This window comes from Elephas maximus, chromosome 3 (genome assembly GCF_024166365.1).
Source record: "Elephas maximus indicus isolate mEleMax1 chromosome 3, mEleMax1 primary haplotype, whole genome shotgun sequence".
Classification (NCBI taxonomy): domain Eukaryota; kingdom Metazoa; phylum Chordata; class Mammalia; order Proboscidea; family Elephantidae; genus Elephas; species Elephas maximus.
Genome location: NC_064821.1, coordinates 46,977,697 through 47,004,368, shown reverse-complemented (window position 1 = coordinate 47,004,368; position 26,672 = coordinate 46,977,697). Strand labels below are relative to the sequence as shown.

General features: G+C 56.0%; 1 protein-coding gene across 2 annotated transcripts in view; it reads right to left on the bottom strand.

The window, feature by feature from the left end:
* CAMTA1 (calmodulin binding transcription activator 1) overlaps positions 1 to 26,672 on the bottom strand; it is a 1,103,644-nt gene that overhangs the window by 80,975 nt on the left and 995,997 nt on the right. The window contains exons 8-11 of one of the 2 annotated variants that reach the window (XM_049877793.1): positions 20,460 to 20,600; positions 17,072 to 18,918; positions 10,473 to 10,599; positions 4,475 to 4,609 (exon numbers count right to left, since the gene is read on the bottom strand). In XM_049877793.1, the coding sequence (XP_049733750.1) occupies positions 4,475 to 4,609; positions 10,473 to 10,599; positions 17,072 to 18,918; positions 20,460 to 20,600 (2,250 nt within the window). Of the gene's footprint in view, positions 1 to 4,474; positions 4,610 to 10,472; positions 10,600 to 17,071; positions 18,919 to 20,459; positions 20,601 to 26,672 lie in introns of those variants that run through there. The other variant, XM_049877790.1, reaches the window with a different exon arrangement.

Below are 26,672 nucleotides of genomic sequence, written 5' to 3'. Positions count from 1 at the left end.
GCTCCAGCCCGGACTCTGTCCTCTGCTTGTGATGACAAGGTTCCACCCTACCCTGAAGGTCACCGGGAGAAGGCCTGCCTGATGTGGCCTCCTGCCAATCCTCTGACCCAGGCAGAAGGCTCACAGCCTGAGAAGCAATTGAAAATAGTGTTTAAGTGCAAGCGGCTTAGTGGGGCTCCAAGGAGTGGGCCCAGTGGGGTGGGGCGGGGACAGGGGACCCTGGGTCTTCTTAACCTGGCCTTGGGTAGTATCAGATGGCTGCAAGGAGAGAAAGAACAATACAGGAGTTCCACTCACCTTCTCTTCAGCAACTGTGGTGGCTTAAAGTTGCCCTTGGCCTGGATGTTGGCCACCCCACCTCCCACTCTCCAGAGTACAATGTTTAACAGCCTGGTTTTATTCTTTCTGAAAACAAAAGCCCCCAAAGCCCTTCTAAACAGACAGCATATCCTGTTATGCTCAGCACAGTCCTGGTTGCTTGTATCCACAGGACCTGTTCCAGGCAGAAGTGACATTTCCCAGGGACTCTTCCCAACCCGTCTCCAGGCTAAACCCCACACTGCCTGCCTCTGCCTGGAAGAGGTCCCCATCATGTCCCACAAGTGCATGGCTGGTTGGCTCCAGGACAACCTGAGGGCCTGGAGCTGTGGATCCAGCATGGCCTCAACCCTCAGTGCAAATGGTCTGGGTTCCCTACTCAGGGAAATTTGCTCCGAATCTGGACCTTTGGGGGAGGAAATGATGAAAGCACTAGGCTGGATTAGGCTCCTTTGCTATGTCTCAACAACTGTTCATCCATTCAATCGTGCACACATACAGCGAATATGCTCTGTTCCCTACTGCTTGCCAGCCCTGAGCTAGGCCCTGGAGGTCCAAGCAGACAGGACTTCTTTTCCTAGAGCTCACAGGGCAAAGCCCCCTAGCTCTGCAAGGCGCTCCCTGTGGACTGAGCTCCTGGAGATCTGTCCCAGGCCGCCTGGCCGCACTGGCTCCACCCTGTTCTCCCGCCTTCTCCTATCTCCATGTCCCGTCTGCCTGGATGGCTGCGCCCCAGCCATATTTTGGGGACTTGGGGACCCTTCAACGCGGCCTCTCCACAGGGAAATCGCCCCCTTCCCCAGGCACGTGATGACCGTCCCGGCGCTGGACTGCAGACAAAGGCTGCGCTGCGGCTGCTGCGCGTGCCCGGATTCACTGCGCTCAGGGGCTACGGCCCCACCCGCCCTTGAGCCTGGCAAACAAATCTCTTTTTTTAAATCAAACGAAAGCAGACATTCTCTTCCCCAAACATTTTCCCCTCTGGGACGGGGGAGGGGCAGAGACCGCTGCCAGGATGCAGAGGCGGCGATGAACAGAGAGCGCGGAAACGCGCCCAGCTGGCCTGGGTGCGGGAGCGGAGCCCGCAGTTGGTATGTCATTGTTTACTCTCGCAACGTCGGCGAAAGACTCGGCAGTTTGGATACACTGGCGTTCTGCCGCAGCGGACCCGGCCGCGTGGCGCCGCCAGCCCCGCCGGGCGCAGCCCTTCGATTCGGTTCCCGCAGGCCCTGCATTGCAGCTGTGCGCCAGCGTGCGCGCGAGGGCGCGTGTGTGCCAGGTGTGCCCTGTGTGCACACGCCGCATTGCGCCCTCCCCCGCTCACTTGCTGCTGCACCCCCCTCGCCCCCTCCACCAGACCTGCCACGCACACGTTTCTATGCCGAGCAGGCTCTGTTGGAGGATTTGCCCAGCTACCGTGGGAGTGAAAGGGGCGGAGCCGAGGCGCTGCAGAGCTGGGAGCCGAGGGGAGAGAGAGAAAAGGCTCTTCAACTGCTGCACGGTCATTGCAGCATCTTTCCCACCTGCACAAGTTCACCTCCAGGCCAAGGGGCTGGCAGGAGGGCCAGGGACCCCCACCTTCCCTGCTGCGGGTCCCAGCAGTCCCCTTTGCAATGGGGCAGATTATGCCGCTGGTGGTGGGGCTGCAGGTTGCTCCCTCACCTCCAGCCCTGTTACTGTTTACCAGGCTGATGACATGCTGAGAAAATGATCCCCGGGTGGATAAGTCACTTGTATTCATTTAGGAAGAAAAGAACAACCAGGCAGGGGAAGCAGAAGGCTGCCTCACCTAATGGAGTCTCATGGGTGCTCTGCCCCGGGCCTCCTTCCTCCTCCCATTACTTGAAAGGACGCCTGGCCAAGACAAGAGGGTGAGGGATGAAGGCAGGCAGACCCTTTAGGGCTCTGCTCCCCTTTCTGCAGGGAGCCTGGGCCATGGTGGATGACAGACTGGCATCGTCCTTCCCTGAGCCAGGCTGGGCTAGTCCAATTCAGCAGAGTCCAAACCATGGTGGCACCAACATCCCCCCAGCTGTGCCCAGGCCAGTGGTAGCACAGGCCAACACTCCTCAGAGATGGAGGCCTCAATGCCAGATGGAGGTTGGCACTGCCATGCCCCCTATCTAACCTCTGCCATCTCTGTATCCTGCCAAGAGCAGGCAGGGTGCTTATTTCAACTCAACTGGGAGGCCTAGAGATCGCAGAGCTCAAAGGGAGGGGGCTGCTAGGGAGCAGGTGCCTGGTGAGGCAGAAGGCTCATCGCCTGAGGGTGCATTTCTCATGAAGCAGTGGGGGCGGCTCCCTTTCCAGTTACCTCACAAGCACCCTCCCCGAAGGCAGCCTCCCAGCAGAGCTTGCTCCCTGGGCTTCCCAGGGCAGCTGCCTTTCCTGGGCTTGGAGCACTGTCTGCTGCGACTTTGCTCTCTGAAAAGCTCCATCTCCCACACAGGACCCTACTCGGTCCCCAGCGAAGACCCCCCTCCCCAGTGAGGCTGACTGGGTCATTCAGGTAGAGCCAGGGCTTGAAACCGGATGTTCTGAACAGGAGCCTCTGTCACCCTCCCCTTCTCTGTTACATCCTGCAGACCATAGCCACAGCTCTGCCTGGCTCCAGCCACAGCCAGGAACGCTGCCAAGGCCAGTGTGGTGCTCCTAGGCAGCTGAGGCCAGGGTGCAGACTCCTGCTGACCCGGAGCCACCTCTGGAAACAGCTTCTGAGGGTTAGCAGGCCAGGGCAGCTGTGGGCACCACGTCACTGCTGGGGCTGGGCTGGGAGGAGGCCCAGCTCCGCACATGGTCAGCTCAGGGAAGCTGCCCAGTTCATGGGCCGAAGCCCAGAAGTCCTCCCGCAGCAAGGGGCAGCCTGAGAGGGACAGGCAGAAGGGCTGTTGTGGGAGGGGGAGGGGTGCTTAAGGAACCAACCCTGCCCAGGGCCCACTGCCCTGAGCTGGGGAGATCTCCAGCAAGGTCCGCTCCTCTCCTGGTTGCCCTGCTCCTGAGGTCTTGTCAAGCCACTCCTTGCATCCTGTCCCCTGTGCAGAGAGCAGACTATTGGCTCAGCCCATAAGCCCCAGCCAGTCCTGGACACGGCCAGACTAGCAAGGACAGCCACCGACCCTGGCAGTCCCCAACCTGTCATTGGCAGCTTCTTTCTGTAGAGCCTCTGATGCCCAGGGGAGCAGACAGCACAGAGCCACCCTGTGGGTACAGCAGTTGCTCATGGAGCTCTGCCTTTCTTTGGCCAGCAGGTCCTGCCTCCTCCCTTCTTGCTCACAGGGAGCACCTGGCCCTCCTTTCTTTGCTGCCATCATGACTCTGAGCTTGTCTCAGAGGCTCTGCCAGGCAGCCGCCTAAGTCAGAACAGCTGAGCGGCACACAGCAACTAGAGGAGGTTGGGAGAGGCGCTCACACACATGGGCCACCTGCCCAGGCCTTGGGATCTGAGAGAAGCTGCCCTGAGCCTATCTCCAGTCAGCTTTACACACTGCTCTCTTCTCTAAGAGTCTTGAGGCCTGGCCACAGCCTGCAGGAGCTGCCTCTGCTCTGGGGAAACCCTGGAAACAGCCAGGAGGGGTGGCCTAGGGCGCTTGGACCCTGATGCTCGGGGTTTGTTTGTGGACAGGGGACCTCAGGGCCTCTCAAGGGTCTGTCTGTGGACAACGGGACCTCAGGGGACCTCTCAGGGGTCTGTCTGTAGCAGGGGGACCTCGGGGCTTCATGGGGACCTCAGGACCCCTCAAGGGTCTGTCTGTGGACAGGAGCACCTCGAGGCCTCTTGGAGGTCTTCTGTGACCAGGGGAACCTTGTGGCCCCTCAGGCATCTGTCTGTGGATGGGGGAACCTCTGGGGCTCCTCTGGGGCTCCTCTGGCCACTCAGACACCCCAGCAGGAGTGACAGACATGGGCCCAGCCTCACATACTTCATTCCATCCCAGGGCCAGACAGAGATTGAGGGCAGGTCCAGCCAATGGCCAGACATGGGTGCCCAACTGTGGAGACACACATAGCCAGACAGAGGAGACTCTCACCCCTCCCTACCTCCTCAGCGCAGGAACCAGGAAACCTGGGTGCTCCCTCCTTTTTCACACCCTGTGCCCACAGCCCATAAGTGTCCCTCTCCTACCACCTGGCCAGGAGACCTGAGAGCTGTCCTTACCGTCCAACGACAGCCAGTCGTGCTGGGAGGAAGGCAGAGTAGGCAGCGCCCGGGCTTTGTACTCAAACACCACCGAGTTGGAGATGATCTGGTTGTTGAAGGCAACTTGTAGGGTCACAAGACCAGTGTCATGGGCTGGAAGCAAAAGAAAGAAGGTCAGGGCAAGGGGCAGGGCAGCACCCTCAGCCCAGCATGCCACACCGGCAGCTGCCCCTGCTCATTCCTGAAGGTCCGTTCCAGATGCTGCTTCTTTCGGGAAGCCTTGTCTGATTGCCCAGACTCAATCGGGTACCTCGTTATCACCCTTTGCCATAGCAGGCCTGGCTCTATGTTGTAATTGCCTGTCTGCTCCTCTGCTCCCTGATGTGCCATTGGTTCGCTAAGTGACAGCAGGGACTGGGAGCTCAATGTAGATTTGTAGAATGAAAGATCCCACCTCCACCCAATGACTGGCTGGCTTCTCCCCTCATCCTGTCCATCCTAGGTCAGATTCAGATACAAAATTTTCTTTGGACCCCTTTGTACTTGTTCCTCTGTGTCACCTTTTTCTACAAGGTTTGTCCTCACTCAACATGGCTTTCCATGTATTTTTTAGAAGTTCTTCTGCCTCCCTGATGAAAGCAAGAGCTTTGGCCGTGCCCCTGTTACTCTAGTCCCAGACAGCGCAGACCCAGCGGGGACTGAGCTGGAGGTGCTGGCGTGAAGCATGTGCCTGCCTTCAACAGGACCAGCGGAACGAGGAGAAAGGTGCAGCGCCAGGCCCACAAGGAGACTGAGAAGCAGCTGCAGAAGGACAAGCAGGTCTACCGGGCTGCTGGTGGTGGGTGCTGGAGAATCTGGTAAAAGCACCTCATTTGCAAAGCAGATGAGGATCCTGCATGTTAATGGGTTTAATGGAGAAGACTGTTATTTCTAGATGATGACTATAGGTCATCATCCTCCCGGCTGTGTCTCATCACAGTGTGCGTGCTGGAATTGCTCCAGCCTTGGGAACTTCTACTAAGAATACTCTTCTGTTGTATATGTGGACGGGGTAGTAGTAGGGGGCGGGGGGAATGAGGTCATGCTACCTGACCTTTAAGGATCACTGAATCAGCCAACCAAAACAATGAAATGAGATCCTTAATTGGCAAAAATACATAACAACCCCAAACACAGGCATCTGCATAAAAACTGAGTAATTGAAATCTGCTGGAACAGAAGCTGGCCCTTGTGAAAAAGAGAATTTCCTTACTGAGCAGCCTACTGTGTCTTGATGTCGTGTTCCACTCTCAAACCCTACTAACCCCCTGCCTGCAGCTCTGTGACTCTGTTCCACAGCTAAATCTTAAGCATTAGCAACATACGTGATAAATAAAGACTTCTCTGCATGTTTCAGGAAAAAAAAAAAAAAAAGCTTCCAGAAGGCAGGGCTCTTGTTGGTCTGACTCACTGTCCTGGCCCTAACACAGAGCTCAACAGATGCTGTCTTTGTTGAATAAATGAATGGAACGTTTTCATTGTCTGCAAGATGAAAGCCAACCCATAGTGGAGACCTGCTAAGTCCTGGGGTTGAGGCCGTTGCTCGTGCTCCAGTAGAAATCTCAAGGGCTGTCTGTGGTCCCCAAGATGGCCATGGCCCATGGTGAGTGTGTAGGCTGCCTTGGCCTGCCTGGCCTCATCCCCTGTTCGCTTCGGGGTTATGTGCTCTCTGCCCTGCTTTTCTGGAACAGCAGATGCCCAGGGCCTCCCCAGGACAGATCTCCAGGAGGATACATGTGGGGATCATATTACCGTTTGGGCACTTGGTTTTTAGAAGCTTACAGACTCGAGGACGGTGTCTAGGTCAGCTGCTCCCGGGGCAGAATGAAGCCCCGGCTTTCCTCTGAGAAGACTAAAGCAGATCCCACTTCTGGTGGGAAAACAACTCATGACTTGTGGCCTCAGTCCACCCCAGTCTGTACTTTCCAGGCAATGACCATTTTGCCGTCGTTCTAAGAGCAGGTCTTCAGGACGGCCCTGTGCGGGGTTCTTTCCCCTGCATTTCCCACCCTGGCTTGACCCAGTCCCAGGCCACAGACTGAGCCACCTGGATCCATGATGGAGGAGTCACCTGGAACCTCCTGTGGCGCCTCTCTGGAAAACCACCCTCAGCCATGCCCAGAACATCCTATGGCTCCTATGGCTTCCCCGGGCAGACCTCCAAGCTCCTGGTCACTTGCTTCCCTGGAGATTTGCCTGGTTTACCAGCAGGAGGGAAGGGTGGTTAGCACACACACCATCCCCCAAGCCCACTCCGTTCCTCTCAGCAAGCTTCTGCCCCTCAGCCAGCCCTTGGGGAGCTCCAGGCTTCTCTGGTACCCAATGTCCCAGCCACAGGGCCTCCTCAATTGGTGTTCTTCTCCCACCCTCAATCTCCTGGCTCAGGTACAGCCTACAGGGATGCTGGTGTGGTGGCAGACTCAAAAGCATCCCCTCCTTCCCCTTGAGAGATGGAGTGGAGAGGACCTATTGTGTTCTCCTGGACCCAGCCCAGCAGCCTAGCCACGCAGGACCATAACCCAGGAGCTTCCATGCCTCTCTGTCTCCTTCATCCAGTTCCTCAGGGAACCCTGCCAGTTTGACCTCCCCAGCGAAATCTCTGTTCATCTGCTTCTGTCTCCACCGGCCTAGTCCAAGCTGCCATCATTTCTTGCCTAGACCTGTGCTTAGCCTCCTGCTGCGGGTGACATTAGCATACCTGAGACCTGTGCCTGCTGGAATGATGTCAGGGAGGAGCCATATTCCAACCTCCCCCTACAGGAGACCAGTGGGAGTATTCATTGCCCAAGGGAGGGCACCCAGGAAGTCCTCCTTCTTAGGTTAGAAAAGATTACCCCTCTCTCTGCCCTCTCCTGGTGGTTTCCTTGCTTTCATTCTTGAGCCTCTTCCTACCATCCACTACCCCACACACCAGCATCATCTTTTAAAGATGTAATTTAGATCATGCCACTCCCCCACTTAAAACTGTCTAATGGCTTTCTATTGCAAGTAAAATCAAATCAAATGCTTGCCCATGGCCTAGAAGGACTGCATCTTCTTCAGCCTTATCATGTTTGACTCCCCTACGCCACTAGCTTTCCTGCAGATAACCAGCTGGCTTTTTATTCCTCCAGCTCACGAAGTCCATTCCTGCCTCAGGGCCTTTGCACTTCCTTTTCTCTCTGCCTGAACGTTTCTCCCCCACCCATCCCATGCCTGGCTCCAGCTCATCATTCAGGTCCCAGCCGAATGTCCCAGGCTGGAAGAGGCCTTCCCTCGTCACTGTATCTGAAGGATCCACGCTCTTCCAAGTTTCTTTGTCACATTGCCATATTCTAGTGTCATGATTTAGTTTTCACCAGCTATCTTGGTTACTTCTTTGCTTCCTGGTTTATTTTTTGTTCCCGGCAGTAGAATGTAAGCTCTGCGAAAGCTGGACTGGGTCTGTCCTTATCACCTTTCTAGGTCCAGTGCCAAGGTCAGTGCCTGCAGGTTCTGGCCACTCAATAACTAGTTGTTGGATGAGTTGCTTCAAAACACAGCGCACTTGATCACCTCATTTTGAATTTTATCGTTTGTCCTTTGGTGACCTCCTAGAAATCCAGGATGGAGCTGTCTGGTCAGCGACCTTGTTAGTGGATTTCTCTTTCATTTCCTGACCTGGTTGCCTTGTCTAAGTCCAAAGCCCTCCTTCACCACCGATTTACCCTGAGATCTGTGTCCCTGACTCGGTCAATTGCCCCTGTCCGGTGAGCACCACTGGATACTTATGAAAGACAGACTCTGTGCCTGTGTGTCGTCTGCTGCCTGGGTTGGTGTGGGAGCTGCCTGGAGAGACTTGTTCTTGGTCAGGGTGCGCCAGGCCAGTGGGCAGTGGTGGTCTGCTCCCTGTGCCCCTTCACCGTGATTCCCTGCGTGCCCCTGCCACACGCAACCATTCCCAGCCCCAATAGTGGTCTGGTCTGGCTTGTGCTCACAGGCCTCTGGGCCTTTCTTCTGGGTGAGGTCAGTTTGGCTCTGGCTTCAGCTGTTTATCCTTCAAGCTCAGCTCCAGCTGAAGTTCATGGTGGCCACTGGCTGATCTGAGATGCCCCCCCACCCCCAGGTGTGACTGACTCCAGCCCCCAGATTCGCCAAGTCCCAGCCTGGGACATCACCCAGGGGGCATGCAAAGGCCAGTCCTTGTTTTGGGAGAGGCCAGATAACTGAGGACAGGCAGGGTCTGAGTCTCCGGCCAGGCAAGAACCAGGTACAGGAAGTGGCATCTATTTATAGGCCAGCAAGTCCCTTCCAGTGGCAGGTGATAAGTGCACAGTTTAACAACATGCTGCCCTCTCCCACCCCCACCCAAGGGTTGGGGGGGCTGCATTAACCACACACATCCAGTGCTGTGATAGGCTGACCTTGCCTGGGCTGGCATCCAGGGTGGCCAAGCTCCAGGCTGAGCAGAGCTACTGGGGGCAGAGGGGGATGAGAGGGCAGGGCCAGCGGGGGAGGCCACCACAGGCGCCAGTCTTGGCTCCCTGGATGTGGGTGTTGAAGGAGGTGCTAGGCTCAAGCAGGGGCTGAGTACATGAGCCCAGTCCAGGGCTTAGGGACATTCTGCTCTGGGGCAGCAGGGAAGGTGTTGGGACAGAAGGCTGGGGGATGGTGCAGGCGGGGGTGGCAGACAGCTGGGATGGCCCAGAGGCAATCGGACCTTCCTGGGTGGAACCTGGGAGGAGCTCTGCTAGCCTGCCCAGCCTGGTCAACTTTGCCCCTGCCCTGTCCCCCACCTCTCTTTCCCATCCCTTGCCCTCCATAGGGAGCTTTCTCTCCTTTTGTAGGCTCCCTGGCTTTGGATAATCTAGGGTGGTCCCTCTGGTGGGTGGACTCCTTCCCTCCTCTCCCTCTCCCTTCCTCTCTGCCTTCCCCTCCCTCACTGCCCCTGCCCCTTGTCCTCCTTCTCTGCTCATTGCATGGGCTCCATGGACAGGCCAGCCCTGGAGCTAATGATGAGCCAAGTGGTTGCCCCAACACCAGCCCAGGGAACAGAAGCACCAGCTCTAAAGACTGACTTCTGACTCCTAGAGATTCCTTCCTTTGTTCTCATGATGATCACCGACGTGCCAGGCACTTGGCTGGGAACATGCTGGGTACCAAGACATTCAGTTCCTGCCTTCATCCAGCTGACAGGGCTAGGAGATAGTGCTAGTCAGAGGTCAAGGGCTAGCTGATAGATAATAGCGTCCTGGGGTGAGAGGAGGGGAGGGTGAATGTCAGAGCACAGTGGACAGCGCAGAGCGGCTCCTGGCTGGCCTTCTGGAAGGTCACTGAGTCCCTGAAATTGTAAGGAAATTCTGAGCCTGTGCTTTATTCTGGGGCCAGTGTAGACAGCTTCATCAGAGTCTCAAAGGCGTTTGTGCTGGTGATTCTCAGTTTGGATCTGCCCTTCCCTGCCGCAGCCAGGCTTCTCCATCCTTCTCTGCCCTCCTCTGAGAAGGGAGGCCCACCCTGTGGACCACCTCACCTGGGCTACCTCTGTTGGGTTGGCTTGGGCTGGGAGGCATTGGCAGGAGGTCAGAGGTGGGAGGAGAGGCTCCCCTTTCCTGCAGAGGTGCCCCACCTCAGCTGCAGCTCCAGCCAGCCCATCCACCGCCTGGCCGTCCACCGCCTGGCCTTGGGTCTCACCAGCTCCTGTATCCTGGCTCTCACCTCCTTCCCTTCAGGCTGATGGGGGAGGGGGGTAGCCACCTCCTGCTGGGGCCAGTATATCAACTGGGTTTCTTGGTCCTCTAATTAGTCCCTTCATTGTGCTCCCTTCTCAGTCCTAGCAGAGGGGGCCTGTGTCCTATTTGATACGGTCTCATGATTCATGAGCCAATAAAGATGACATTAGAACCCAGGACTCACTCCTTTACAGCCCAGGAAAATGAGGCCCACAGTGACTTGCCCAAGGTTGCTCCAAGGCCGATGCCAAGTCCGGGGCTTCTGGGGTGGGGGGAGGGCGGCCTCTCACCTGGGCAGTAGCAGCGCAGCACCCCAGGCTGAATCAAGGACGCAGGCACTGAGATCTGGTCGAACAGGCAGCTGTAGTTATTGCTGGCTTCTTGCCACGGGCCTGTGATCAGGACCTTCACTCCTCCCTGGAGGGAACAGAGACAAGAGTAAGCCCCCTGACCTACACTGCCCAAATGGTAGTCTGTACCCCTCCCCCAACCCAGTGCTTGTAAATCATGCAGATTCCTGGGCCACAGCCTGCAGATTCTAATATGACCTGACTTTAGAGGACAACTGCTCCAGTGCTGCAGACAGGCAGCCTGGCCCCCTGCCCCCCTGCCCGGCAGATGCTCCTGGCCCTTCCTACACTGGCACCCGACATAGGTCTGCTGTTCTGACCCCTACTCCTCTCCGATCAGCTCCAGGCAGGCGGGAACACAGTTTTCCAACCCTTTTCAGCCCACGAAGATCCTGAGGACTGGCTGGGTGGGCCCCCTGGAAGGATGGGAAGAGAAAGGAGGGATGCACGCTCTGTCCTTTGCCTGGGGACAGGTTGAGGGAACAAGCCAGAGTACCTGAGCTTTGCCCCAGAGACCTGAGGTTCTGATGGGGAAATGAGGGGGGTGCCCAGGACCCCCAGAGGGCGCTAGGGACAGAGGAAGGGAGGGGATCTAGTAGGGAAGGGGTGGGTGAAGAAAGCAATGAGAAAGACTCTGCAGAATCAGAAAATGGGGGAGAAGGGCTCAGTGGTGGACGGCTCAGAGCTGGCCCTGGGAGCTCAGAGTTTGGGGCTCAGAGCTGAGGGTTGGGGCGGGTGGGGACTGAGCATGGGGCCCTCCCTGCCTCTGTGCCAAGCCATTGAGGGCATTTGCTCTGTGTTGCCGCCTACACAGCCAGATGGGCCTCCCTGGTCCCCCCTCATGCAAGCTACTGACCCACCAGTTGGGCTGGGGCTGCTCTCTTAGGGCCAGGGAGGGGGCCTCAGGTGACCTTTCTCCACTCAGTGGGGAGAGGTTCACCCACAGGGACCCAAGGTTCCTGTATAGAAAAAAAGAGAGAGCACAGAAAAGCCTCACACTCCCTGATCTCCTGCTTGGACCAGCACTGGGAGGTGGGGTGAGCGGGTGGAGGGGGGAGGGTGCCACCGAGTAAGGGGGTTGGTGGGGTGGTGGCCCTTCTTGCTGCTGGGGTGGCCACATGTCTCCGTGCTTGGGGCAGTCCTGCTTTGTGATGTTGTCTTGGTTCAGTGATTAATGATAGTACCTCCTTTTATTCTCAGTCCCGTCTCCTGTGAACATGGTCTCCCTCTTAAGGCTTAGATAGCTGGGAGGAGGGGCTGGTTGCCCAGTGCAGGGAAGAGGCAGGCCCTCCGTAGGGGCTGAAGAGGGGGAGTGTGTTGGCTGCCCTGACTCTCCTGGCCATTCCTGGGTTAGTCCATGCCAGAGGTTCCACTCCTTTCACACTGGGCACCACCTGTCCCAGTGGGGGGTGGGGGGGGTGGGGGTGGGGTGGGCAAGAGCTGCTCAGGACAGGGTGGAGGACACCACCTAGTGTTCTGGAGGAAGAAGGACGAGTGGCACTCCTACTTGAGACTGGGGCAGCAGCTGGTGTTGGTGGTTTGGGGAGCTGTGGACATGAGACTCCATCCATCCTGCCACCCAAGGACAGAGAGGCCAGACTCGCAGCCACCCAGTGCCAGCAGGAAGCTGGTTTGCTCTCTCCTGTCAGTCACTCATTCTTGCTTGACTTCTCCTTGGCACTGGTTCTCGGGACTCCTAGGCCAGTTGGCCCCTCCCTGTCCTGGAGGGGGTCCCCCAACCTTGTTGTGAGGCTTGCTCCTGAGGCTCCCCGTAATGTGTCTGGGACCCAGGCCTGGCCTCGAGCAGCAGCAGCAGGAGGGGATGTTTCCAGCCTGGCTCCTTCACAGCCCAGCGCAGGAAAGAATGTCCCCCCATGGAAAGGCCTCTCTGACTGGAAAGCATTTCACCTGTGCTCCTGGGAGCCTTCCTCTGGAGAAGTCATTTCACTGCTCGGCATCCAAGGCTTTGAGGGCAGTGAGAGGTCAGGACGGGCAGCATGAGCAGGCCAGAGCCTGCCCCTCAGCAGCTGTGTGTCCTCAGGTGAGCACCCACCTGACCTCTCTGGGAACCCTCCAGGTCCTAACATTCCTTGGTTCTCCATATGGCTCCACAGGGAGATTTGGAGCTCAGTTGGAGTAGTCAGGCTGGGGGTCAGCACCCTTGGGACTGTGGGCCAGAGCAGGTCCTGGCTAGGTGGTGTGACTGATGGCACAGGGAGCCTGGAAGCACCAGAAGGCCAGCACAGGGCCAGATCCTCCCTAGATCCTTGAAAAGCAGTGGCTTCAAAAGGCCACAGACAGTGACAATGAGAGAAAAAAGGGGACAATAATAACCCCAATCGACAGCTGCGAGTGTGGAGCTGGTGCTGCTGCCAGGCACAAAGGACTGCAGAGATTACTGGAGAACGTCGGCCCTTCTCCATGGAAACCACTGCAGGACAGCTCAGCCTCCATCAGTTCAAAGGATGGTTCCCATGGCAACGCGCGCCTGCGGAGCAGGCATGAAGACTCTAATTGCAGCCTCTTGTGCCTGGTGCAGTGGGAGCGTCAGTGGTGGGAGATGACACAGAAAGACTTGGGTGGCAGGGAGGGGCAATGATGCCATCTGAGGGCTCAGTGTCCTGGGGGTGCTGAAATAAAAGGCACAGATTTCCAATGCATTCAGAGGAGATTCTGGTGCACAGGGGCACTCCGTTTGCGTGTGTGTGTGTAGGTTACAGATGCAGACAGAGGGAAAGAGGAGGATGAAGAGGAGAAGAAGCTGAGACCCTCTCCCCTTTCCCATGGGGAGAGGACCGCTCAGAGAAGACATGGAGATGGCACCAGCCATAGCCCTCCTGCTAAACGTGTGCTGAGCCATCTGGTGTCAGCGCTGGGCAGGTGGTGAGAGACCATTTAGTAGACCTCAGATTTGCAGACTTGGAAGTGGGGCCCAGGGCTTCAGTCTTGTCCCAGAGCCCTATCTGGGCTGTGGTGGAGCCTGGGCTAGATCCAGGCCTGGTGCACAGCCACTCCCTACTGGCAGAGGAGTGCAGGGGCCAGGAGTAGACAGGCCAGTGAGTGGGCTGTGAGAGAGAGAGGTGTCCCCAGAGAGGGGTGTCTCCTGCAGAACTGTAAGGGCTGCTGTTGGACTGGGGATGGTGGCCCAGAGACAGAGAGTACACTGGTCAAGGAGGGAGTGGCCGGCTGGGGCTGCTGGGACTTGAAGCTTCACCATGAGCCACAGCAGGCACCCAAGGGCCCAGCTGGGGGGTGTCTGCACATTTTCCAAATCAAATGAATTTGAGCTGCTTTTGGTTCCAAGTAACTGGAAGCATCCAGGGCTTCTGGAAAACAAGCGCTGGCTGTGTCTGCCACTGCGAGGCTGCCGGTTCCGTTCCCTGTTCCTGGGCCGCCCTCGCGTGGCGAGCTGTGGAACTGCTTTCCCGAGATGAACCTCTGCTTAGGGATCTGAGAGTGGGGAGTTGGAGACTGTCGAAGAATGGAGGGGGTCAGGCCTGCTAATGCCCCCTGGCTAGTACCCGCCAGACCCAGGGAGGCCCAAGTGCAGGCCTGGACCTCTCGGCCCTCAGTTCCTGCTCACTCAGGCTTCAGGGAACATCCCCAAGACCAAATCTCCCTGGTCCCAGGATTTGGGGTGCTTCTAGGCTGCCTCCTCTTAGCCATTTTACAGATAAGGAAACTGAGGCCCAGAGAATCAGGTCTTACAAGAGTCGGGATCAGAAGGCAGCACTCCTGACTCCTGGCTGTGACCTTCCCCCTATATCCCAGTCCCACATCTTTCTTCTTCCTTCTACCTTTGGTTGCTTTCCTAAACCCCGTCTAGGTGAGCTGCTGAGCTGGCTTTTGCTACTGGGCAAATGTGGTGGGTGCTATGATGCTGCTGCTGAGCTCTGTGTCACTGACAAGAGCGGAGGGGATGTGTCAGGAACAGGTCACACTAAGCAACACCAAGAGGAAGCCCAGTTGGGTCCTTTTGGGTCTTACTGGGGGGACCAAATTGTGGTGGACATGAGAGGCAGGCACTGAGCTAGTAAATTTGTTCATTTAATCCTCAAGACAACCCAACAAAGCATGGTTATTATCCCAATTTTAGAGGCAGGAAACCGAGACACAGGGAAGGCAGCTGTTTTGCCCAAGGTCACTGGCTAGGAAACACGGAGCTGAGATTTGAATGGAGACCGTTGGGCCCCAGATCCATGCTCCTAACCATTTATGGCAGCTGCCTCTTGGACGCCTGAGGGTTTTTATAAACACCAATACATGAACACACAATGTATGAGCAGAGGCTGGAATTTCAGACGCCTACCGTATTTCCAGGACACACTTGTCCTAAGAGTGGACCATGACCTGGCTAATTTGGCATCTTTCTGAGTGCTCGGGACATTTTTGTACAGATTTTCTTAGCTTTGCCACAGGCATTGGTGGTTCTCACCTTCCATAAGGGAGACCCGGGTTTGATCCGAGCCAGTGCATCCCATGTGCAGCCACCACCCATCTATAGTGGAGGCTTGTGTATTGCTAGGATATTGAACAGGTTTCAGCAGAGCTTCCAGACTGAGAGACTAAGAAGAAAGGCCTGGTGATCTGCTTCAGAACATCAGCCGATGAAAACCCTATGACTCACAATGGTCTGACTTGTAACTGATCATGGGGATGGCACAGGACCAGGTAGCATTTCATTCTATTGTGCATGGGATCACCATGAGTCAGGGGCTGACTTGATGATAGCTAATAACAACAAGCCATAAAGGAAAGGTGGCAGGGAGTATGAGCCGCATAGTAAAGGCTGTGGCACTGAGGTCCACGTTATAGATGATCTCACAAAGCCATGTCAGTAAGTCAGTGAGCAGGAGGGAACGGAAACTAGGGCTCAGGGTCTCTGCCACGACACTTGGCCAGAGGACCCAGAAAGGAGCACAGTGGGTCATGCGCTATAATGATCACAAAGCAATAGCCAATACTCATTGACTACTTACTGTGAGCTGCAGACGCAACCAAACACTCACTAAACCTCACTGTGAGGTAGATACTGTTGTTACCCCCATTTTACAGCTGAGGAAATTGAGTCACAGGGGGGTGAAGAAACTAGCTCCAGGTCATAGCACAGCTAGACTGACACCCAGGGGTGACCCCTGCACACGCGTGCTCTACCACTAGGCCTCACTGCCCCTTCGCCAGGGCCCAAGGGGACAGTGTGAAGCACACTGGCTCAGAGAAGTCAGTGACTTCTAAGGACACTGGTCACCCAGTCCCAGCTCAGGCATTGGTCCCTGGCACCCCTGCCACCTGGGTCTGGAATATTCACGGGCCTTGAGCAGCATCTCTGCTCCGGCTACGACTGAAGACTTAGTTTGCTGGGCCTGCATTAAACCAGTAGCTGCCAAGTTCATTCTGACTCATGGAAACCCCATGTATCTCAGAGTAGAACCGTGCTCCGGAGGGTTTTTCTGTGGTTGATTTTTCAGAAGTCGATCACCAGGGCTTTCTTCCAAGGTGCCTCTGGGTAGACTTGAACCTCTAAACATTTGGTTAACATGCTGGTTAATGGCCGAAGGTGTTAATCGTTTGTACCACCAATGGACTCCTTAGCAGCTATTGTCATGTTAGGTGCCATCAGGCTGATTCCAATTCAGAGTGACACTATAGGTCAGAACACAACTGCCCCATAGAGTTTCCTAGGACGTAATCTTTACAGACCAGATAGACTGGTCTTTTCTCCTGTGGAGCTGCTGGTGGGTTCAAACCGCCAGCCTTTTGGTTAGCAACCAAGTGCTTAACCATTGCACCACCAGGGCTCCTTTTAGCAGCCATAAAACCAAAAACCAAACTCATTGCCAGTGAGTCGATTCTGACTCATAGCGACTCTATAGGACAGAGTAGAACTGCCCCATAGGGTTTCTAAGGCTGTAATCTTTATGGCAGCATATTGCCATATCATTTCTCCCATGGAGCAGCTGGTGGGTTGGAACTGCTGACCTTTTGGTTAGCACCTGGGAGCTTAACCACTGCGCCACCAGGGCTCCTTTTAGCACCCATAAACCCATTACCCATTGCCATTGAGTTGATTCCGACTCAAAGCAACACTATAGGACAGAATAGAACTGCCCCATAGGGTTTCCAAGGAGCGCCTGGTGGATTTGAACTGCCAGCCTTTTGGTTAGCAGCCGTATCTCTTAACCACCACACCGCCAGGGTTTCCTTAGCAGCCATAGTATTCCTTAAAAAAAAACAGAAAAGAAACAAAACAAAGCAAAACATAGGTGGAATCTTAACATATAAGCCAGGTAACAGCGGGCTGTTCTAGCTGAAGCTGGAGGGGGCACCGGGTCTCCCAGGAGACCCCTGACCGCTTGCTCCAGTGAAGTTTGAGAACCGCTGCTTGAGGGATGCTGTGGGGACAGAGGAAGGGGACAACTTAGTCGTCATGGTCCACAGCGTCATCCCAAGAGCAGCCACACGGGCAGGAGCATCCCTGCGCTGGGTGATGGGGGATGAGCATGGCGGTGGGGCGGGCAGGAGCCGCAGCGGTGGCTTACCTCTGGGTAGGACCACTCCGGTGAGTAGTCGGTCACCATGAACACCCGTCCACTCTGCTGCAGCATCCCTAGGGTGCTCTGGGCTGAGGCGGCTGAGACCACCTCAGCGACGTGCATGTAGGCCATGGTGCTGGCCCCGCCCTCCGCACTGCTGAGCTGCAGGCCCCCCTGCTGGGGGCTGCAGCAAGGGATACACATCTCTGCCTGGGTGAAGGGTGCGCGGGCCCCATCCTCCGCCTGCGAGAGGGCCGCACTGTCCCCCGACACCAGCTGGTGTCCGTAGATAGTACCACTGCCCCCCTCCACGGAGATGAAGTCATTGATCAGGTCGGAGAACTGGTTGCTGAAGGAGATGTCAAAGTGGTCCAGGCTGAGCTCCATGTTGGAGGCGTTGCCCAAGCTGGGCTGGGCCACCGGGTAGAGGCCCTGGACCACGTTGCCTGGGAGGATGGGCATGCCGCTGGCACTCCGGATCACGCCATTGCTCTCGGGCTGCAGGTAGTGCTCAGAGCTACAGGCCTGCAGCTCCCCAGACTTGAGGAGGACCTCGCTGCCCTCGGCCGCCTGTGAGGCCTCCATGGTGACCTCCCCCTCCGCTGTCATGGCCTGGAAGTTGGCCTGGAACTGCATGAGGTGGAGGGAGGAGGTGGACTCTATCCGAGTCTCCACATGGCCGCTGCAAGAGCTGGCCTGGGATGAGCCCTCGGTCTTCACTGTGGGCATCACGAAGGTGCTCCCAGAGTCACTCAGGCTGCTACGGGCATTCTGCTCGAGGGGAAGGGGCTTGCTGGCATCCTGCAGGAAGAAGCTCGGGGAGGGGGTCTGGTGGATGTGGGGGCTGTGGCCAGTCTGGCTAAAGCTGGACGTGTAGTCCTTGTTGGAGTCTATGGCGCTGAAGTCCATCTGCTCCAAGGTGGTGCTGGGGCTGAGGCCGCCGCCTGAGGGCAGCAGGCTGGAGCCGGTGGTCAGCGTGAGGGAGCTGGAGGCGGTGGCTGCGGCGGAGGAGGAGTATGCTTCCTTGGCCATCTGCTGCTCGAAGGAGGTGTCCTCGGTCTTGATCTCCTTGGTGAGGATGGTGGTGAAGCTGAAGCTCCTCTCCACGGGTGGCGAGTGCCGGATGTTGGTGCTAACCATCTCGGCCTTCAGGCCTCCGCCCCCATAGGTCTGGCCCTGCTTGGGGTTGTTAAGGAAACAGTCAGGGTCAAAGTTCATGGTGGTTTCTGGAATCTTCCGGCCACCGTCAAGGGTGGTGGAGAGGACCAGGTCTTCGGACACATTGGTGGGCAGCATTGACAGGCTTTCGGAGCTACCCGTGGTGGGGAAGGTGAACTTGTGGCCATCAGAGCTCACAGCCAGGACCAGGCCCTGAGAGCCGTCAGGTGAGAGGAGATGGTGGTTGGGGCCGGCGGTGGGGGACATGGTGTACACGGCCTCATTGGTGACCTCTGACATGAACACTGTGGCGCTCTGGGATAGGCTCCCCATCACGGAGGCCACTGCCATGCTGGATACACCGGTGACCACGGGGCTGTCCACCATGTCCGGGTCGCTGTTGAGCCCACTGCTGATGGACACAGGGGAGCTCTGGGTGGTGTCGGGGACCTCCACCTGGTTGGTGGAGGACACCTCGGTGCTGTTCTGGTGCAGCAGCACGGGCTTGGCCACCTTGCCATTGCGCTTCTCACGGCTTGAGCTCTTGCTGTGGCTGTGCTCATGCTTGCCCTCGGACACGTCGTTGTGCTGCACCTCCGCGTGGCTCCCGTACCCCCCGCTCCGTGGCTCCACCTTGGGTGAGATGATGCGGTGTTTGGCACTGTTACACTTGTGGTGCACGCTGCTGCCTGCTCCTGCGGAGATCAGAAGCACAGCACACACACACACATACACACACACACGTGCACACGCACGCACGCATGCACACACACAAAGAGAGTGTCAGAGCTGGGACCACAGTGGATGCTGTCACTGAGTAGCTGGGCCCTGGTCAAAGCCCAGGCCCGGGAGCCCAAACAGGCCTCAGATTCCATGGGCCTGGTATTCAACAGACACTCCAGTCTCCAGCCCACCAACACCAAGCCCTGGGGCTCTCACGCACCCTATGTGACCACCCTCAAAGGCCAGGCTGTCTTTATTCTTGATGTTCTTTTCAAAGAATATTGAAAGTGATACCCCAGCCTATAGGAGGCCCAGAGAGAGAGGGTGGAGAGAAGTTACCCTCCAGGAAAGCTCCTTCCACTATCAGGCACTCTTCCACCTACAGGGGTCTCAGCTTTCTGCATGTCCACAGCCCCAGGGAGGTATTTGTGTCCTTCCTCATCCCCCAAACTTGCCAGCTGATCAGGTTATACAAAGTCTCAGGAATCCAGCGGGGAGCCATATCTTGGTACTAGATGTTGGAAGTTGAGGGGGGAGGTGAAGGACAAGATGCTCTCTCTGGATTAGCTCTCAGGCCCAGGATCAGAGAAGTTCTAGACACAGGGGAAGGGCTGCCCAGATAGAGGCAGAAAGGTATGGTGGGCTAGGCCAGCCACCTCTGTTTGGCTAGCCTGGGCCTGTGCTTGACTCTCTGTGGGGCTAAATCCTTCTGAGTCCTAGGCAAGAATGGAGCCCTCCCCCAGTTCGATGTCTGAGGTGCTGAGCCTCTCTGAGCTCTGGCGAGTCTGCTTGGGGCTCCTCCCCTAGGCCTCTGTGCCCAGCAGGCACTGCGGCTTTTCTCTCCCACTATGCCATCATTATTTTTATTCCATTAGATAAGGGTCACTTAGCTTCTGATAAAAGGATGAATTTGCCCCTGATCCTGCTACAGCCTCACCACCAAGATTCCTAAATTCGTGAAGACTTGGCAGAGAAGCGACAGGACCCTCTAATGGAAATATCTAATTAAGGCGGTAGAGGGAGGGGGCCACACATCTCAAAGAGCAAATGACATTATCAGAATCACAAACACACTAGGATGGAGAGGGGAGACTTTGCATTCCTGGAGGAGACACAGGTTAAAGAAGAGGTTGAGCTTCAGCGGTCCAATTGACTCAGGGCGCATCTACCTGGCAGACCCAGGTGGCCCCATGCTGGGTACCTGGGAACGGGGGTTCAAGAGGGCACCTGCAGTGGGCGGACATAGGCCCAGAGTCCCAGCCGTCTGCATTTCCCCCAGCAGCTGCCTTTGCCCCGGTTCCCAGAGGGAGCTGACGGGGAACTTCTGCCCAAAATGGGCATCCCACCAGCTCCAGAGCCAGACAAGGATGAAGGGCCTGCTTTGTGTCCATGCGGGGTGCTATGGTGTCTCGCCATCCTTGGCCAACTCCCTTCCCTCACTGGACATTCTGGCCACCTCCAGGAGGAGGCTGCACCCCTGTCTGCCCTCCATACCCGCCCCAGCCCCGCTTACCCAGGCTGCTGGTGCAGAGGCAGTTGTGGGTCCGGGGCTGGGGCTTGGTCTGGTGGCTGTCAAGGATCTGCTGCACCAGCTGCTCCACCGAGAAGCCTGAGCTGCTGTTCCCATTGCTGCAGGTCCACTTGATGCCGTGGACTGTGGAGAGAGGAGGGGGCTGTCAGGGGGCAGGTGGGGCAAGGGCCTGGGCGGGGGGTAGGGGGGAGTTGTATGGCCCCCAGAGCACAGCTTGATGAGCTGGAGGAGGGGAGGAGGGATAGGGGTACCCCAGAGTTGCTGGGCTCCATGCCCCACCCCAGGAGCTCTGTCCTCGTCCTCGCCCTCCTCTCTTCCCTTCCCTATGGGTGGGTGCAAGCCTGGGGGTGGAATGGGCGCACCTAAAGTTTTGTTTCTGTTTTCTCAAAGTCCAAGTGCACGGGGTGGCTCTTCACGGGTCCTGGGGTGGAGGAGAAAGGGAGCGAGGACTCCGAAGGAGACTTGGCGGGGTCTCAGGGGCCCCCCAGACTGCACACACAGAGGGGCTGCAGGTCTGTGAGTTCTGCTCCCAGAAGTGTGTGGGGAGGTGGCCACCCTAGAGCAATGCTTCAGTTTCTGCTTTGCCAGAGAGTTCTCTGCCCCAAGGGGCTTGCAGGATAGGTGTGGCGGGGGGCGGGGGGGGAGGTGGTGGGGAAGGGACAGGACTGGAGAGAGATGATCCCTGCCCTGAACAGACACCCTGGGGTTTCAGATCAAACCTAGAGCATGGGACCCCTGTAGTCCTGAGAATTGGGGTGGGGGCCAAGAATGACCGAGGGTGGGCTTCCCACCTGCCTGGCAGGAAAGGGTTGAAAGTCTGAAATAAATGGTTGTCCCCAGCAGAATGTGGCCTGCATTTCATGCCAGCTCTGTCCCCTTGTCCTTTTCCAGCTGGAGCAGCATGACCCAGAGGAGGCTGAGCTTGGACAGCGCACACCCCGGCCCAGGGCACGGCCCAGCTCTCCCTTGCAGCTCTGGTGGGGCCGGGTCCCGGGGTGGAAGCTGTATGGCCCTGGGGCTGGAGCTGGTGGTCCTGGGGTCCAGGAGTGCCCCCAGGCTGCTGCGTATGGAAGCCAGGAGCAGGGTTGCAGGATTGGAGGGAGAGGCCAGCGACTTTGCCAGCTCAGGAGTAATGCCCTTCTCTCAGAAGGATCCAGGGAAACCCTGTTACAACACAGGGCCCCTGCTCTGTGAGGGGCTTCAAGGACTGGGACTGGACAGAGAGGCCGTCAAACATGGTAGGCAGGAGCCAGGGTTGGAGCCACACCTGGGCTTGAGTCCAGTCTGATCTTTACTTGCTGTGTGAATTGGGCAGCTCACTCCTCTGAACCTGGGTTTTCTCATCTGTGAAATGGTGACAATATTCTGCCTCCCAGCGTGGTATGCTCTGCATTCCCTCATGTGCCTCAGGCTCTGCTGAGGCTGTGGGAACCAGGTTTGGGAAAGCTTCTTGCTCTGAAATCCATGGCAGCTCAGCTAGGAACGCTGTGGGCAGAACTTGGAGTGGCCTCTCATCTCACGTCTCTTTGTTCCTCGTCAGCACCTTTACTTAGAATGTCAGTGGTTTGTCAATGGGAGTGCTGCCATCCTTCTCTGTGTGCACACACCTGCCCAGGTGTTAGCTCACTGTCCTCGCCCTCTGCCCCATCTGCTGAGGTTGCTCTGGAGGTCCATGGATCCTGCCACCGGCCCAGTGAGCCTGGCATCCAGAGGGGTGGATAGGGTCTGAGTGGCATCTGCCCGGAGCTTGCTGAGCTGTTGCACATGAAGCGGGTGGCCAGGTTTACAGCCTCCTTTCCGCAGGTGGGCAATGCTTCTACCCTGGATTTCCTCCAGAATTCTCCATCAGCCCCAAGAGGCTGTGTTCTGCTGACTCGGCCCCACCTGGGTTGACTCTCCTCTCTGAGCACCTTGTCCTGTAGCATGGCAGCTTGAAGGGAAGGCCCAGGCCAGGGGTCTTCAAATCTCATGATAGCTATACCCAAAAAACCCAGTAGCTATGGAGCCCTTATTTCTAAGAAGCTTCTACCTAGAAATCCAATATACCAGCTGCTGTTGACTTGATCCTGACTCATGGTGACTCCATGTGTGTCAGAGTAGAACTGTATGGCATAGAATTTTCAATGGCTGATTTCTTCCAAGGCACCCCTGGGTAGACTCAAACCTCCAGCCTTTTGGTCAGCGGCCAAGCATGTTAACCATTTGCACTACCCAGGGACTTCAGAAACTCAACACAGAAAATAGTAGAAGGGGCCGTGTGGAGGCTGGAGGGACCAGGGGCTCTACCTGCCTGTCCCAGTACCCTGAGACCCTCCTTGGCCGAAACCCTCCCCGGACTGCTCATTTAACAGATCAGAAAACAGGCTTTCAAGGAAGTGACACCCCATAACATGCTGCCCTGCTGCAAATGCAGATGGTTGGTCCCAGCAGCCCCTACCCTGGCTGAGCCCAAACCCCACCAGTAGAGCCGAGTCAGTAGGTCTGGGTGGTACCCTGGTGTGTTTTTAAAGCTCCCCATGGGTTTCTCATGTGAGTCAGGATGGAGACACACTGCCCTGTCCTGAGCCCAGACTCAGCAGGTACCAAAAGTCCAGGAGGGGAACCAGCTTCCAACGTGGGGAACTTGGAGTGGATGCTCACTGCAGAGCCAGGCCAGACAGATCTGCTTTTGCTCTCCATGAAACCCTCACTGAGTTTTGACTTTGGCCAACCTGAGAGGGCAGCTGTCCTCAGAGCAGCCTCTCCTCCAGCTTCTGGCCTTATGGCGCACCCCACCTGAAGGTCCGGGGTCTTGGGGTGGGGTGGTCGTTGTTGTTAGTTGCTGCCAAGTCGATTCTGACTCCTGCTGACCCCATGTGTGCAGAGTAAAACTGTGCTCCAGACAGTTTTTCAAGACTGTGACTTTTCAAAAGCAGACTGCCAGGCCTGTCTTCCAAGGCACCTCAGGGTAGGTTTGAACCACCAATATTTCAGCTAGTAGTCCAATGCTTGACCGTTTCTGACACCCAGAGATTGGTGGGCTTGATAATCCCTTGACTGGTAGATACCTCTCTTCAGGTCTCCTGGAGATCCCCCAGCCGGCATTTCTGACCAGGGCCCCTCCCTGCCTGACAACTCACACCAGGCTCTTCTCTGGTCCTGATGGGGGCGCAGCAATGGGGCCTTCTGCCTGTTGTTCTCAGCCGTATGTTGTGAAGGTTATAAAATGAAAAACCCAGTGAACGGTAACAGATTGCAAGCAGAGAACTTCGTGATGCTTAATGCAAATTACCCACTGTCTTGGCACATCCAGCATGCAAATTGTCTCCCTCCCAGCTTTGGTGGGCGGGGAGAGAAAACCCCCTCCTCCGAGATGGTGAGTTGTTAGTCCTGAATATCAAATACTATCAAGACGGCTTTTAACATGTCACGCTCTGCTTCCTGGCACGTAATGAATCAGCGGGAAAGGAGATTTCTTTAAGGAAAAGTGCTTTACGAAAGAAGGTTAATATGCACGCGCGCACACATGTGCACATACACAGGCACGCGTGTGCCCCCTACCCCTTCGTAAAGGCAATGGAAGGGAAACTGCTTTAAAAGTACATTTGATTAAATGTAAGCTTATGGACTGGATTGGGGTGGGGGGCAAGAAAGATAAAAGGGGATTCCTGGAAGAACTACCACCTGGGTGGCTGTGAGAGTCCCTGGGTGGTGTACACGGTTTGCACTCGACTACTAACCTAAAGGCTGGTGATTCGAACCCACCCAGAGGCTCCACAGATGAAAGGCCTGGTGATCTGCTTCCATAAAGATTACAGCCAAGAAAACCCTATGGAGCAGTTGCACTCCATAACATGCGGGGTTGCCATGAGTCTAGAGTTGACTCAGTGGTAATGAGTTAAGGGGGTGGCTGTGGGTGACATCTGTCGCCTATGCCCACAGAGCTTCTGTGTAGGAAACCCAGCTCCTTATTCTCAGTCCACACTGGCCGCCAAGAGTCTTCTAGCCCAGCCCATGCTGGATCCCAGACAAAGGGCCCTCCCTTCTTCTCCCCATGCATAGTGGTCTCTGGGCCGCTCAACTGGTGGAGAGAAACCCACGTGCCCAGGAAGGCCAGGGAAGGGGAGGGTCCCAGGGATGGGGTAGAGCAGGTGCAGGTCAAGGTCACCCAGGATGGCCACAGGCAAGGGAGATGCCCCACCCCTACAGTCCCACTGCCCTGGGACAAGTGCGTTTGAGGCCTGGCACTGCTGCAGGGCTGCCAGAAGCTTGGTCTGCAGAGCTGTGGCTGTGGTAGCTGCCAACAGCCCACCTCAGCGCTGACCTGGCCTGTACAGGATGATTACCCTAATTATGACACCCGGCAGCCATGCTGCCACTAATATGAATAATCAAAACGAAATCAATGGCAGCAGCATGTGGTCTGTGCTCTGGAGAGCATCTTCTGATGAACAATTTACCCGAGAGGCAGCCAACCACCGGGAGAAGTAATTGAGATGTGGATGAGAGGGCTGGGAAGGGCCTCACCCCCACCCTGTGGGCATGCCACCCTCAAAGGGCCTCTTGAGTTTGGCTGTCCCACTCCAGGCCCTTGCAGAGAGGTGGAAAACTTCTCCTAAGTTGGCTACCTGGGCTCAGGTGAGCTTCCCACATCCCGCTCCCATCTCTGGGGCTGGGGCCACTCAGAGCCTCCCCCCAACTTAGGCTTCCGGGCTGGAACCTATAAGCCCCTAGGAGAGGCCCCTGCCGCCCTATGCACTGAACACTTGGTTTGTGTATCTGTGTATGCAGGTATGTGTGTGTGTGTGTCTCTCTGTGTGTATATACGTGTATGTGTGTGTCTCTGTGTGTGTATATATATGTGTGTCTCTGTGTGTGTACATGAGTATATGTATGTATTGTGTGTATGTATGTCTGTGTATATGTGTGTATGTATATGTGTGTACACGGTTCAAGTCTGATATATTGTGGCAGCTCCAAAATCAGGAATTTTCCAGAATGCCTCTCTCCTCTGCCACTTTAAACCCCACCTTTCTTTCTTTCCAGCAGAGCCCAGCTTGAGCCCCTCCTCTTCCAGAAGCCCTCCTGGCTACTGCAGCTTTCATTTTCATGGGAGTCAGTGTTGGAGCGTTCACTGCTCTGTCCCCCGAGCTGAGAACTCGCTGGCACCCAGTAGATGCTCAGTAAAGACTGGTTGAGTGAAGAAATGAATGAACAATTTCACAGTCCATCCTACCCTCTCTAGCACTGTTCTCCTCCTGTTTCATCCATTCATGGTTTCCCCCAATTAGATGTAAGTAGAGCTCATTCATGTCTCAATAATAATAACCACAAAAATGATATCTGTTGAGCACACACTACATGCCAGGCACTGTGCTAGATTCTTTATATACTGCATCCATTACAAAAATAAATAATAGCAGCTATCCTGGATTTAACATCTGCTGTGAGCAGGGTGCTGGGCCAGGTACCCTCACCCTTCACATGGAGCAGTGGTGTTCTCAAAGTGTGAGCCCAGCAGCATCATGCTCACCTGAAAACCCTCAGAAATGCACATTCTCAGGCCCCACCCAGGGCTACTGAGCCAGAAACTCTAGGGTGGGCCCAGCAGCTGTGTCTTCAAAAGCCCTCCAGGGGATCTGGAAGCACCCTGTGGTGCAGTGGTTAAGAACTGGCTGCTAACCAAAAATTCGAAGACCATCAGCGACTCCCTGGAAATGCTATGGGCAGTTCTCTTTCGTCCTCTAGGGTTGCTATGAGTCAGCATCAACTTGAAGGCACTGGATTTGATTTGGTTTTGATATAAAGATTACATCTCTAATCTCTCAACAACCTTTTGAGGCAGGAATTATTATCCCATTTTACTAACAAAGGAGTCCTGGTTGGTACAAATGGTTAACAGTTTTAATGCCCTCGGCTGCTAACCCAAAAGTTGGTTTGAGTCCACCCAGAAATCTACTTCTGAAAAATCAGCCGTTGAAAACCCAATGGAACACACTTCTACTCTGACACACATTGGGTTGCCATGAGCTGAAATCAACTCAATAGCAATTGATTTACTAGTCTACGAAAGGCAAAGAAACTAAAGAAAGTTTTTTTTTTTTTTCTGGGCAGCATGGGATTTGTGGGAGCAGTGTTTGCCTCTGAGACAGTGGCTTCTCCCCTGGATTTCTCCTCATTGAGGGTGAGGTGGAGGTGGTAAAGGGATCCATCCAT